Source organism: Ipomoea triloba, chromosome 4, assembly GCF_003576645.1.
Source record: "Ipomoea triloba cultivar NCNSP0323 chromosome 4, ASM357664v1".
Taxonomy (NCBI): Eukaryota; Viridiplantae; Streptophyta; class Magnoliopsida; order Solanales; family Convolvulaceae; genus Ipomoea; species Ipomoea triloba.
Window position 1 is genome coordinate 10457511 of NC_044919.1, and position 15023 is coordinate 10472533.

The following is a 15023-nucleotide window of genomic DNA, read 5'->3' on the forward strand; positions in this document are numbered from 1 at the left end:
CTAATTCTTTTAGACTTACAATTTTGTTCAGTTTTATGTTTCATCTTTATCTATAATGTATTGATTTTTGTTATATTACTTATTTTTGTTTTTGTTACAGATTTAATTTTGACTGAATTGCAAAGAAAGAATTTTGCTCTTTTGGAATTAGAAACATTGCTATCAACTTTTGGGAAAAGTTTAAAAGACTTTCCACCAATGTCGATTCCAAATGTGGGTTTCTCAACTAATACATTGGTACAACTGTATAAGAGGAATTAGCATATGATCGTGATGCCCTTAAAGAAGAAAATGATGCTTTGGTTAGCCAACTAGCTGAAGAGCAAATGGCAATATATGAAGAGGTCATTTATGATGTTGACAACAACTGTGGAGGATTATAGTTTGTTTATGGATATGGTGGAACCGGGAAAACATTCTTGTGGAAATCGCTATCTTCAGCTTTAAGGTCAAGGGGTGATATTGTGCTAAATGTCGCGTTAAGTGGGATTGCGTCTCTTCTATTACCTGGAGGAGGGACTACACATTCTAGGTTTGCAATACCAATATCCATTATCAACTTGCAACATCAATCAGGGAAGTAGTTTGGCAAATTTAATTGTCCAAACTAAGTTAATAATTCGGGATGAAGCTCCGATGATGAATAAATTTTGCTTTGAAGCTCTTGATAGGACAATGAGGGATTTGTTGCGTTTGAACAATCCAAACAGTGCTGAAATGACATTCGGAGGTAAGACAGTCGTGTTGGGTGGAGATTTTAGACAAATATTGCCAGTAATTCCAAAAGGCACGAGGCAAGATATTGTGGGTGCAAGTAAATTCGTCCTATCTTTGGAGAAGTTGTAAAGTTCTTAGGTTAACCAAGAATCTACGACTCAGGGGCTTACAATCAAACACTGAAGTTCAAGACCTTGAAGAATTTGCTAAATGGATTGCTAATATTGGTGATGGAGAAATTGGTATTTCAAGTGAAGGTGATTGTGACATTACTATTCCAGAACACTTATTACTCAAATAATAATAACGATCCTATTGCGGCTATTGTTGAGAGCACATTCCCAAGATTTCGTAATGGCAACAATGATATCAATTGCCTCAATAATAGTGCTATTTTGGCTCTAACTTTGGATGTCGATCAAATCAATGAGTATATGAATGAGCAAAATCCAAGCCAAGGTAAGACGTATTTGAGTTGTGATTCCGTTTGCAAGTCTGATTCAAATGCTAATATGTTGAATGATCTACACACTCCGAAGTTTTTAAATGGTTTGCGAGGTTCTGGCGTCCCTAATCATGCACTTGCTGTAAAAGTGGGGTCACCAGTTATGCTTTTGAGAAATATTATTGATCACTCTTTGGGACTATGCAATGGTACAAGACTGGTTCTTACAAGGTTGGCTGATCATGTATTGGAAGCTAAAATTATGTGTGAAACACATGCTGGAACAAAGGTCTTAATACCAAGAATGTCATTAACACCTTCAGACCCAAGATTGCCATTTAAGTTCCAAAGAAAACAATTTCCGTTGATATTATCATATGCCATGAAAATCAATAAAAGTCAGTCAAACACTAACAAACGTCGGTTTGTTCTTAAAAAGACCGGTTTTTTTTTAAGGAAAAAAAGACCGGTTTTTAATCATGGACAAATGCATGTAGTAGTGTCAAGAGTTAGTAATCCTAAGGGATTAAAAATTTTAATTTGTAGCGAAAATGGCCACTTTGTAAATACGACAAAAAATGTCGTATACAAAGAAGTTTTCAATAATGTGTAATAAAATTTTTATGTTTTTCTTTGTATTTTTATTTTTCCCTACATATTGCTTCACAAATTTCTTTCATACAATTTTAAAGTTATTTTGCGAAAATACTAGTTAAATATATATAATAAATGTTACACGACAACCCGCTTTGGTTTCTTGCGAACAGTGTGCACTTAGCCTCGGTAATGTGTGCAAAATTCTGAGTAGGCAATGAAGGGTTTGACATGTTTTGTTTTTAGCATGAAATTTTTAATTTTTATGTAATGAGTAGGTGTGTGGGTTTGTGAAATTGGGCGTGTGTAAAAGTCTGAGTGTTGTGTGCACGGGTGATGTTGGGTTGGCAATGAAAAGTTTCAGGTGTTTTGTTTTGTTTTGTTTTAGTTCGTCTTCCAATGACTTTGTCTCTCCCCCTATGGCATTATTGCGTCGTTTCCAAGCAGACCCTGTGTGGTAAGCATTTTATTATACATTGAAATTTACCGTGTGCATGTATGTAACGTAGTTTGTGCGTTTTCTAACCTAGTGTGCATTTTTAAAGAGGACCCATGTGTGTGAGTGTTGTATGAGTTTGCTAGTGAATCCTACAAAACTCTTAATACAAGTACAAAAATTCTAAGCAACAAAAGGTAAGGTTTGTAAATAGGGATTTGTAAAAAATGAATGGAACAAACGTATCATGAAGCCGATGCGCACCAATGTGTGCGTAACATCTAGAAACTGATTTCGCACAGGAGAACATTAAAACCATGCACACTAACAACTTTATTAAGGCAACACAAACATACTCACACAGAAAAATAGTAAAACAAAGTAGTATTCAGGGCGAAAACTGCACACACTAACAACTTCACCCATACACTATTCATTACCCTAAATCCATCCATATATCAATCAAAGAGTTGCACATACTCTACTGTGTAACTGCACAACACATTAATGTGAACACCCTATCTTGCTATGCATACGCCAAGAAACGCATTTTCACAATCGTTCCCTCCCCACCAGAATTATTTTAGAAACAAAAAAAAAAATAGTTATCAAATTCACCCATACACCGTTCGTTATCCTAAGTCTATCCGTATAGCGATTAGTGAGTTACACATACTTTGTTGCGTAACTGCACACACTTACATAACACATTAACGTGAACCCCCCATCTAACTATGCACACACCTAGTAAAACATTTACACAAACATTTCCTCCCACCAGAATTATTTTAGAAACAAAAGTAAAAGTTATCAAATTCACTCATACACCATTCGTTACCCTAAGTTCATCCGTATATCAATCAGTGAGTTGTACATATGTCAGTGCGCAACTGCACATACCTGCACAACACATCAACGTGAACCCCCATCTGACTATGCACATGCCTAGTAAAGCATTCACACAGCCGTTCCGTCCCCACCCGAATTATTTTGGAAACAAAAATAAAAGTTATCAAATTCATTCATACACCGTTCGTTACCCTAAGTCCATCTGTATATCAATCAACGACGTTAATGCGTAAATGCACATACGTTCGACACCAATAAAAAAAAACTCACTCATTTTTTTCTTCCGCCATTATTGTGTGTTGCAGTTCGCAAATTGGATATTCAAACTTTCCGCAACCCCTTTTGCTCTAGATTAATTTCTTTTGGTTTTGTTGGAGTCATACCATAGATACAATGTCTATAAAAAATAAAAAATAAATAAATAAATAAATAAAAAAAGAGAGAGAGAATTGGTTGGCAATAAAAATCCCATTAAAAGAATGCAATAAAATTACTATGCCATCCCTACCTAGTTAATGATACCTTTTTTAATTTGATTTCATAATAAATTTTTGGGGATGAATAAATCGATAAATAAAAAAAATATATAAATATTATATATTTATTACAATATGGAATTTAATTACAAAAATTAAATCCAAACAGAATTAGTACGAAACTAACCGAAGCCTTCGCAGGCTCATTTTAGGATTTGATTTACACCCCTGGCGTGAGAGAGAACCTATATGCTATACAAGTTAATAAGCCATAAAAGGGCTCTTATATAAATAGTGGTGCAAATTCACTTTTCCAACCAATGTGGGACAAAAGCTACACAAGCTTTTTCCCCATGCAATTTCCATCTCAAATGGGTCTAATTTGATAATCAATTTCTCATTCACCCATTATCCATTATCCATTTTGATCGTACAATATATCAATATCTTCGTCTAATCACGAAGAACTTGAATCCACTTTGACCAGACCCAAATCGAAAGTGGACCCACATATATTTGTACCACAAAATGATCACTTAAAATGTCATTTTAAGCAAAAATTTACTTTTATTTTCTTCTTTTGTCCATTTATACTTTGGCAACCTACTGAAGCTCAACGAGTCAATATTACATCCACTGAAACTCGAACCCATGACCTCCCATTTAAGAGAGTCACTTCATGCCGCTTGACCACAAAGAATTGGATTTAAGTGATGAAACGGGAGTTAACAACTTTATTACCACTAAAGGTATGTTTATATAAATCTTAATTAAATTCTTAATTTATTAATATTGTAGTTATGTCTATGAATTTCATGGTGAAGGCATGCAGTTATAGTTATTCCAATGCTAGGAGTTTACACAAACATCATTATATTGGCTAATGAGAATGGTCTTGTGGTCTAATGACACAAAATAACCCTCCCAAATGTGAAATCATGAGTTATTTGGGAGATGCAAAATCCAGTGACAAGAAAGCAAAGACGGGTCTATATTTAATTTGCGCTGGAAAATAATCTTAATATTATTTCTAACAGAGTTTATTACCGAAATGGTCTCTCGACTATTGCGAAATTATCAATTTGGTCCTCGACAATTTTTCGTACCCAATTAAGTCCCTCGACTTTGAAAATTTTAACCAATTTGGTCCTTCGTTTATTTTGCCGTTAAAATCGGGACCAAATTGGTAATTTTGCTATAGTCAATCGGGACCAAATCGGGTGCAACACTATTCACGATCGAAAAAATTTTGTTGTTTTACTGTCTCCATTAGAGACGAAATTTGCCTTTTTTGTTTTGCTGCTACATTTGGAGATGCTCTTAATCCAATAAAAATAATTCAGTTCTTGTAACCATCCAATCCAAGTGATGTAGATCTTTTTTTGAGTGACGATCCGAGTAAAACACTTAGGGGTGTCAAAATTTGTCGAACCTCACGGACCATCCCTAAATCGCCATGTCGTGGGCCTCATGGGCTTGGCCTGTGCAGGCGAGTTCTTATATCATTTCACTGTTATTTCACTTTCTGGGTGTGGACTTAGTGGATCCTTGCCTAATAAAGGTAGGTATACAATATTTTCATGTTTTCCCACATAACATTTGCTTTACTCAACAAATGTCTTTTAGTTATAGTGACTTGAACTTATTAAAATTTTTAACTATAAGCATTATTTTTTTGCAGGTTGGTGTGAGCTTAAAAACCTTGAAGAATTAAGACTTAGTAACAATGAGTACAGTTCAAAGGAGTGCTTCCCCATTGTCTAGGAAACTTGACTTCACTTTGATTGATTGATCTATCATCTAATTGATTCTCTGGTAACATAGCTACCTCCCCCTTATCTAGATTAACATCACTTGAAGCTTTAACTATTCCAAATAACCACTTCCAAATTCCCATCTCTTTTGACTCATTTAGCAATCACTCAAATCTCAAATTCATATTTGCCGCCAACAATGAAGTGATTTTGGAAACTATCCCTAGTTTCAAAAACCCTATCCCATCATGCAAACTAGAGTTTTTTAGTCTCTCCAATTGTGCAGGGCAATATCCTAGATTACCAAGCTTTCTTCTTCACCAAAATGAGTTAAGAATCATTGATTTGTTAAGTAATAACGTCGGAGGTGATTTCCCTGCCTGGTTGATGGAAAATAACACAAAACTAGAAGGGTTTTACATGGGTGGCAATGCTTTTAAAGGAAACCTCAAGTTTCCACAGAAACCTAATTTCCACCTTACCACTCTCAATATCTCGATCTGAGAACAACATATGTGGACAAATCCCAGAAAATATAAATATTGCCTTTCCAAACATAGCTTCACTAACCATGTCTTGGAATAATCTTGTTGGTAGCTTGCCTTCTAGTTTTGGTGACCTTAATTCCTTAGGGTATCTTGATTTGTCTAACAACAACTTGACAGGAGAATTACCACAGGAGTTAGCTACTGGTTGTCACTCTTTATACCTTTTGAAACTGTCAAATAACAAGTTCCAAGGCCAAATATTTCCAAGAGCTGTACATATATTTGAATTGATGGTCTTGCAACTTGACAACAACTTTGTAGGTAAGATACCTGATAGTCTCTCTACCCTTTCTTTTTGTCTAGAATTACTAGACCTTAGTAACAACCATTTGCATGGGGAACTTCCAAAGTGGATAGGTAATATGACATACCTTAAACATCTTTTTGTGCATAGCAATCAACTTGAAGGTCCATTTCCTACAGAGTTTTGCAAGTCAGTAGACATTGCGTTATTAGATATATCAGACAATAAGTTATCAGGCTCAGTTCCATCTTGCTTCAATCCTGAAAACTTAAAGCATTTTTATCTAAGCAACAATTTGTTTGGAGGTCAACTCACACATCCATTATTTGGTAACAGTAGGTCTTCTCTACTGACACTAGACGACCTCAGCCATAACAATTTTAGAGGAACAATTCCAAAACGGATTGGCAACCTTAGCTTGGTGGGCTAAGCATTCTTCTCCTCAAGGGAAATCATTTGAAGGGATTATCCCTAATCAATTATGTCAATTGAGCGATTTATGCATTCTTGACCTCTTTTGCAACAATCTTACTAGTTCAATCCCTCGTTATTTGGGTGAAATGACTTCAAATGGGCTTGGATCCTACAATATAGATGTCACTTCGGTAGTAATAACCAATCCTATGGCCGGTGCAACAACTTCCTACTTGGGAACAAGCAGATTGGCTATGACATTTCACCTTCCTTTAGCTACAATATTTAATATTGAGTTCGATTTCATCGATAATCACAACATCATGGCAGAATTTACTACCAAGTTGCAAGCGCATTCTTTTCAAGGAACTGTGTTGGAATACATGTTGGGAATTGATCTATCTTGCAATCAATTGACTGGGAACATTCCTCTTGATTTTGGAAATTTAAGCAAAATTTATGCTTTGAATCTTTCACACAACAATCTCACTGGAGGCATCCCGATAACCTTATCAAATCTTGCAAAGTGCAGAGTTTAGATCTTTCCTACAACATGTTAAATGGGAGAATACCTGCTCAACTAGTGGAACTCAATTTTTTGGAAGTGTTCAGTGTGGCACACAACAATTTATTAAGTGGTCCCATCCCAGATCGTAAACCTCAATTTGCAACATTTGATGCAAGCAGTTATGAAGGAAATGCACTTCTTTGTGGCCCTCCACTTAGCAACCTTTGCACCCATAAAGAAATGCCTCCACAAGTGTTGTTACGTGAAAATGGCGAAGAAGAAAGCAATTTTATGGACATGAAATCTTTCTACATAAGCTTTCTCATAGCTTACACAGTTATGTTGGTAACCGTGGTTGTAGTACTGTGTATATAAACCCATATTGGAGGAGAACTTGGTTTAGTTTCATTGAGTTATGTGTAATGTCATGTTATGACTATGTTTGGATAGCATTTCTTAATTTCAAATTAAGAATGCGAAGTATTCGTTCAAGATTTATATAAATATTATCAATTTATGTTTTTTTAATGATATTTTTTACATCTTTATTTGTATTATATTACTAGCTATATTCACATTACGTGCGAAATGGTGTAGTAAATAGTGATAGTTTACGTGATAAGTTTGTTGCGGTAATGAATGAAGTGTTATTTATTCAATATTAAGAAACTTGGAAAATGTCAATGAAAGAGTTACTAGAAATTAATATAATCTGCATGCCTTAATGTGAGATGAATTTGTCAAAGGCCAATGATAATATGGATTAGTGAGAATAAAAAATATATTAATGTAATTATATAAAATATTAATTTTTACGTTATGCTTTCTTTCTTTTACATTGTTTTTTAAAATTCTTTTAGACTTACAATTTTGTTCAATTTTATGTTTCTATCTTTATCTATGATGTATTGATTATTTCAATTATTTATTTTGAAGATTTAAAAAAAAAAAAAAGATCTAATTAGCATCTACACTGAACAAATATTGCAATTAAATCCCCTAACTAGAAAATTTAAAAATCAATTAAATCCCTAATAAAACTATCAAAAAATGCAATCAAGTCCAATACTACGCTATACCTAATCAATATGTCCATAATCATCATTATCATAAGTGAATAGACCTTCCAATTTTTATCAAAATAGAAATTAATTCATCAAACTTGAAAATGTTCAAATAAACCCTTAAACTTTTTGAGTTATTTATTTGAGTGGCGGAGAGAATATGTGACATGACTTAGTAGGTAGAGATGAGAGATTTGAAAAGCATGATTCTATTACTACTTTTATATATATACTAGTATTTTGTACGCGCGGTGCGCGAAAACTTATGCCCAATATTAAAATATTAATAAATACAAATAATTAAAATGTATAATTCAAATTATATATACACAAATAATATATGTATTTTATACACAAATATATGATTTACCATTCATAGAAACTTAATTAAAATATAATCAACCATTAAATTAATTATATAATAATTTTAATAAAATGACACTTAAAGAATAGGAAAAGGATATGATATATATAGGTGTATGGTAATAATGATGGAGTTAAAAGTAACGGTGTTATAACGGTGTAAGGGTAGTTTTGTATAACAAGAATGTAGTAGGGACAATTTTGTCTATTAACATTGAAGTGTACAACATTTAAAGTAAAATGTACACATTTATTAACATCTAAAAAGATGGACATAAATCAAGGATATAACCTTGATTGGGACTTATTATGTTTTTTAGATATAAAACGTTGGTTTTGATATATTTTGGTCAGACCTGCCAAATTTGAAAATTAATTATTCATTTACAACAAAATCACTTTAATACTAACCTATTCTCAAGTCTTAAACACCTCCCTGTAAATGAAGCTATAAAAGGATTAATACAAGTAAATGGTTAGTATACAATTTCTACCATTTTACATTAATCATCACATTTAATTTCCCCATTATTTGCAATATTTATCGCAGTATATTTATATCTTTTTTGTTCACTCCACTTTTATTTTCTTCTCTTAATATTGCTTTAAGAGGTACTTGGTTTGACGAATTTGAAAGAATTGGATTTAAGTGAGACTGGAGTTGACAACTTTAAACATCTCATGAAAATAATTTCAAAATGCCTGGAAGAGTAAATGAATGGAATATGATTTTTTTTTTTTAATTCAGTTATTGTCAAATGTCAATAGAGTCTTCTTAATAAATTTTATCTTTTTTGTGTGATTTGTAATTTTTTTTTTGAACGACTATAGAAACTATAGTTAATTACTACTCGGCTCCGGTACAATTCGTATAATAATCAACATATTTTAACTTATACCATGGACTATTGTTTGCCTTGAACTGTGGACTCGGGTTCAAAATGACATTTAAATTATTATGTACATACGATTACCATATCATGTACCATATATCAGTCAATAACTTATGCATCTATTACAATTAACATATTATTTACCTTTAGTTTATTTGCAAACATATAATTAATAAATATCGTTTTGGACCAAGGTCCACAATGCAATGTGGACCCTGATCCATGAACCATGATATAATTTGCCAAACACTTTTTTTTTTTGAATACTACTGACTCTAAGGACCTTGCCAAACACTAGACAATAACTTGAATATTATTTTGGATCAAGATCCACCATTGTGGATCCTGATCTATGGTATAATTTGCGCTTCTTAGAATGCTAGTTGTTCATTAAAAAACACCCAAATATGTTTTTTGCTTGTTTTATTTACATGTTATTGCCACGCTATATCCAATTGAACCTTGATTAGTTAAATACGGAGTATATAATTTATAAAACTTTCAACCCCTTTGCTATTTTTTTAAGCTAAAAACTACATAAATATATTACTGAATAAAAGTGCTAATACAATAAGGTGGGATATCAACCCAATTACACGAGCCAGACTAAGAGCCTACCGTCCTAACTAGAGCATGGGCGGCCTGGTTCGCGGACCTCCTAATGAAAATAATAGATACTAAATTGAAATCTAAAATATTTGGGCAGATAAATTCAGTTAAAAAATAAATTTTTAAACTAGCTAGTTATAGTCATGGCCATTGTCGAGGAAGCTTTCGTGGTCGCCATGGCCATTGTCAATAATCTGTGGTTTTCATCAATGCAATAGGTGAAATCATTGAATAGAAACGTAAACCAATCAACATGTAATATAGTACCAATTATTTTCCAAAAGCCAAGGTCTTCAGAAGTCAACATACAATAATGGGTGGGCCACAAATGGAAGCAAAAAATTCCAAGAGCAAGCGAGCTAATCTCATTGACCAGGTTAATTATTTTCTTAGCTCCATTCTACTTGTATCTTCTCTGATTTACTACTGTACTACTTCTCAGCCTTCTTCTCTGCAAGTCTCATATTTCGTAATTTCTCCCAATAATATATACGATGCAGCATGATTTGAGGATTGGCAGAGTTTGATTTGCTGGGATTTTGTAGATCGGCAGTCATCAGGATTAATTAGAAGTTCGTTACTTTGTGAGTTTAACTTTATTTCTTCGAATGGATTTAATTTTTCTGTGGTTGATTATAATTCTGTTTTTAACTTTGCCTAATTAATATTAGAAATATTGGTATGTTTGATTAGTTGATCATGATTTGGTGGATCCATGTTTGAATATACTTTTTAAATGATTATAATGTTTTAACTCTAAAAGTAATTTAGGTATTAATTAGTGGTTATAATAGTTAAGCATACTTTTATATACATAGAATCTTTTTTTGAAAAGTTTAATTTTGAAATTTTAATGGAATAAAGTTGATCTTTGATACATTTTAATTTTTTTTTTATAAAATAATGTTATATTAGTAATTTTTAAAATAATCCTAGACAAATTCAATAAAATTGGGTTAGATTAGCATTTTTCTTGAATTAGAATTTATAATTTTTATAAAATGTAAATATTTAATATTAATGTCTTAATTTTTAAAGTGTCTAATATTATTGGTATATATGCAGAATAATATTTTTACAAAACACAGAAGTTTTTAAAAAAATTTCACCAACTATAAATGTTTAATTATATTGTTATGTTAAAAGCGGAAGGGTGATTACTTATTAGAATTACTTCGTTAATGGCGTTGATAAGTCACATGTCAACCTTAATAAATTAAATAGTTATATACATCTCAATAATAATGGTGAATTATAACAATTTATTTGATTTTATCGACTTATTCTTCTAACAAGATGAGAGTCTGTCTAGCTTAGTGTGTTTTCATTCCTATGTTTTGATTGGTCAGGCCAGGTTTGATAATGGGTTCTCAGTCTCAATCCGCTTATTGGGTCGGGGTCCAAAAAGTGCACGATATTGTTAAGTCACTTACCCTTGATCAACAACGCGCCGTCAAGGACATGGGATTCGACGGCATCTTAAGTGTGGAAAATTTCAATATTGACGAAGAATTTCTTGAATTTCTTATTGATCTAGTGGACTACAATAATGTCTCCATTAGCATCCAAGGGGCTAATCACCAAATAACCCATCAAGATGTTGGTTCCATCCTTGGCGTTCCATCTAGTGGTTTCGATGTTGAAGAGATGATAGGGTTAGAAGGCGGGAGTTACCCAGTCCCAGTTCGTGATGGCATGATCGATGCAGCCGCACTCGAAAATATGATTGCACTAGAGAGAGGTGGTGCAACAGATGCCTTCAAAACCTATTTCCTCCTCTATGTTGTTACATATTTTCTTGCTCCCGGACATGGACTCAACAAGAAATGGTCCAACATTGCTCAACACTTACACAGGGTGGGTGAAATGAACTGGAGTAAGTTTGTCCTAGACTGCCTTCTAGATAGTATCACCAGGGCAAGGCAAATGAAACAGCATGGTGTTGGGGGATGCTTGGTGCTGTTGATGGTGAGTTTTAATTTGATATCCTGTAAATACGACTATGCATATATGCACACCTATCCCATCATTATTTCATGTACCATGAATAAAATGTACATATTTAATTTACTAAGGTTAAGGTACATTATTTGTGTATTGAAGGTACATTATTTTGTATACTATCAAATAATTAATGTACATTTAGTATATAAATATTGTACTTTTAATATACTAAAAAATGTACATTTTATTCATGATCCATATTACCGGTCAATACAGGCTCAGGGTAGGCCTTTTCCTTTTGGCAAGGAAAAATGGTTAAATAGGCTATTGAACTTTATACGAAAGTGTAATTAAGTCTAATGGACAAGACGCCAGTCGTCAGCGGTTATTTATTTATTTATTTTTTTAAATCCGGCAATTAGGGGTTGTATACCGTGGTCAGCACTAATTAATAGTGGTCAACAACAGTAGTTTTACCGGTAACTTATTGATTACCGCTGAATAGGGCTTGTTTGACTCATTTTGACAAGTTCAAGTGTTTAATTGCATCTTTTGAAATTGAGGGGCTTAATTGAACTTTCGTATAAAGGTGAAGAGTCCATTTGATCCTTATCCCGTTTTACAATAATAAGATACTTATTACTAATCAAATTAGCTTAACATTCAATAAGCATCATACATAATCATATATTATGTATTTCTTATAAAATATTTACTATATACATACTTTTTTTTAAAAATATATGCATTTCTCTAAAATTGAAACCCACCCATACATATATAAGGAGCGGGGCAGGCTGGCCTATTTAGACCGCTCTCTACATAGCATGGCATGTTTAATTTGGTATGGTGTTTTGATATTTCATTTGTTTTTCAGATTTATTTCTTAGAGAAGTACAGATTTCGGGGTGACAAAAGGGTTGACTACGAATTGAGGCCTACCCCAAGAATAAAAGATTGGGGGAAGGATGAGTTAGGCAACCGCATTCGTGAATTCAAGCGACATGGCTTAATACTTGCTTCTTCTACAGTTTATTCAGTAAGATACATCCCATCCCTTATGGTATTATTACTCTACTCTTAAATGAGAAGTTATTTTTGTTGGATATTTTACTCTGACAAGCTGATAGTTGAATTGCATATTTATGTTATGTTTAACACGTTGTGATATGATATCAAATTGAAACATACGCTCCATTTCAACTAAAAGTCTAAACTAATAATTTGATTTTATATTTATGTTTATATATATTATATATATGCTGAACAAAAAGGACAAAAATTGGACATGAAGTTCACTTTCCTAAAAGTTTCTTATCAATTCTTTACCAAAGCAACAGTTAGTCATTATTTAATGCATGATTAACGTGCAGTGTAATGAAAACAGGTGAACATAGCTGAGAGGGACAACACTGAATTTAACCATATTGACGATTATTGCAAACAACAATTCAGAGCATTAGAAGCAAGGCAAAGAGACCAGCAGTCACAAATGGAAAGTTTCAAAGAAGATGTAACCCAGAAACTGGATTCCATTATGGACTTACTACGCAACCCGATGAGCCGTACTGCTAATCCAATTTCACCGTCCGAGGTTTATGGGAGAATCTATTTTATTTAGTTATTGGATGGGTTTAGGAGATTGCATATAGTATAGGAAGTTGAAAGAACAAATCTTGAATAACGTAAATTAATTACCATGCAGGTTAAGGAACCCACTCAGATAAATCCAAAACAGAGTATGGATGTGGATCGAGTTAAAAAGCGTAAATGGGGTAGCGATGACAATCCGTTCCTGGAATGGTTCTTTCAGGAGAAAAGATCTGGGACATACGTTAGCTTTGAGAATGGCCATGTCAACGGTGATGGATTGTATTCACTTAGGCCTGGTGTTTGGATTATAGACGAGGTAATTAATTAAATGCTAGTAATATGTAACATAGTGTTCAGCAGATTGGAGTCATGTAAAGGGGCAAGTCCATTAATTAGGGGTCAGGAGATTGTTAAGGTCAAGTCCAACACCCTGGCCTGTCTTTTGAAAATGTGATGGCTGTTTTTAAAAACTAACTATAGATTTTGACATAATGGTAGAGCTTGCGCGATCCTAATAAGTGGTATCAGAGCAGAAGAAGACGACACCTTGCCTCTAAAAAATGTGATGACTGTCTATAAAAAAAAATTGTGTTGTTGGCTACTAATTATAACTTTTGGCGTAATGCATGGTAAGGCTTAGCTTGATCCTAATTCCTAACACATAGCATTATATTATATTCATTCATTATGTATTATTAATTTTAAATTATTTATTTTCTTGTATGTGCCTAATTTCCTGCAGGTTATAAACGCGCATGAATGTGTATTGAGATTCAAAGATTGCGATAAGGCTCCCAGAAATCTGTACCTTCCAACATATTTTGCACAGCTACCCGAAGACGAGAGGTACAACGTTTTTCAAAGGTGTGTCGGCTCCAACCGTACCCTATCTAGATGTACTTCTATATACATCCCGATGAACATGGAGAATAGGCACTGGTACTTGATAAGGGCAGACATCCAGACAAAGGAAGCAGCAATTTTTGACTCTTACCTTCAAAACAAGAAAGCCAAAACTCGTACTCATGAGGCGGAGGAGGTCCTAAAATCCCTGCACAATTGCCTGATAGAGCATGCTATGGTGGATGAATCATTTTCATACAGTGATGACAAAAATGGTGTTTGGAAAATCTCAATACCGGGTTGGGTGCCTCAGCAGAAAAATGGTTATGACTGTGGTGTTTTCGTCATGCTTTTCATGGAGCAGGGTAAAAATTTAACACGCGAAACCAGATTTGAGACTGAGAAGGAGAGGAGACGCATTGCTTTACAACTTCTATATCACCCCGGGAACGAACGACGCTCCCAAGTAATGAAAATGTTGTCTTCTACTCTTGGTGGAGACCAGCTGGGTCTCGTCCACAAGAAAAACAAGGGAACACTTGGATCATGATCCTTTAATTTATTGGTTGAAGCATTGGCATCGGCATGTAAGAAAGCGCTCTCATGGATAAAGAATACCTGGGGAAATGGATTGCCAAAATTTATTATAGAGCATCACCAGAAAATTCAAGGATTTAACTTATATATTTAGCTAGGTTTTGTGGATTGTTTTTTTTTTTTTTTTTTTGG

The 15023-nt window shown here is 33.6% G+C and overlaps 2 protein-coding genes across 4 annotated transcripts; both read left to right on the forward strand.

Moving 5' to 3' along the window:
- Positions 1–6623: 6623 nt before the first annotated feature.
- Positions 6624–7016, forward strand: LOC116015773 (receptor-like protein 15). Its single transcript, XM_031255944.1, has one exon. It carries the CDS (start codon positions 6624–6626, stop codon positions 7014–7016), a length of 393 nt encoding a protein of 130 aa, XP_031111804.1.
- A 3274-nt stretch (positions 7017–10290) lies between these two features.
- LOC116015227 lies at positions 10291–14951 on the forward strand. 3 transcript variants are annotated; one of them, XM_031255252.1, is made up of 6 exons: positions 10291–10498; positions 11264–11882; positions 12736–12897; positions 13246–13452; positions 13564–13767; positions 14194–14951. In XM_031255252.1, the coding sequence occupies exons 2-6, from the start codon at positions 11277–11279 to the stop codon at positions 14842–14844; spliced, it is 1830 nt and encodes a 609-aa protein (XP_031111112.1). In that variant the 5' UTR covers positions 10291–10498; positions 11264–11276; the 3' UTR covers positions 14845–14951. The 3 variants fall into 3 exon arrangements, with proteins under 3 accessions (XP_031111112.1, XP_031111113.1, XP_031111114.1); XM_031255253.1 differs by having other exon boundaries at positions 11269–11882; XM_031255254.1 differs by having other exon boundaries at positions 10291–10486.
- The last annotated feature ends 72 nt before the right edge of the window (positions 14952–15023 follow it).

What these genes read in the sequence shown, in the direction of transcription:
- LOC116015227 (XM_031255252.1), top strand. Translation starts at nt 11,277, where the DNA reads ATGGGTTCTCAGTCTCAATCCGCTTATTGGGTCGGGGTCCAAAAAGTG. An exon ending in CTTCTTCTACAGTTTATTCA is followed by an intron (nt 12,898 to 13,245) that starts GTAAGATACATC and finishes TAATGAAAACAG; the next exon opens with GTGAACATAGCTGAGAGGGA. An exon ending in ATCCAATTTCACCGTCCGAG is followed by an intron (nt 13,453 to 13,563) that starts GTTTATGGGAGA and finishes ATTACCATGCAG; the next exon opens with GTTAAGGAACCCACTCAGAT.
- LOC116015773 (XM_031255944.1), top strand. Translation starts at nt 6,624, where the DNA reads ATGACTTCAAATGGGCTTGGATCCTACAATATAGATGTCACTTCGGTA.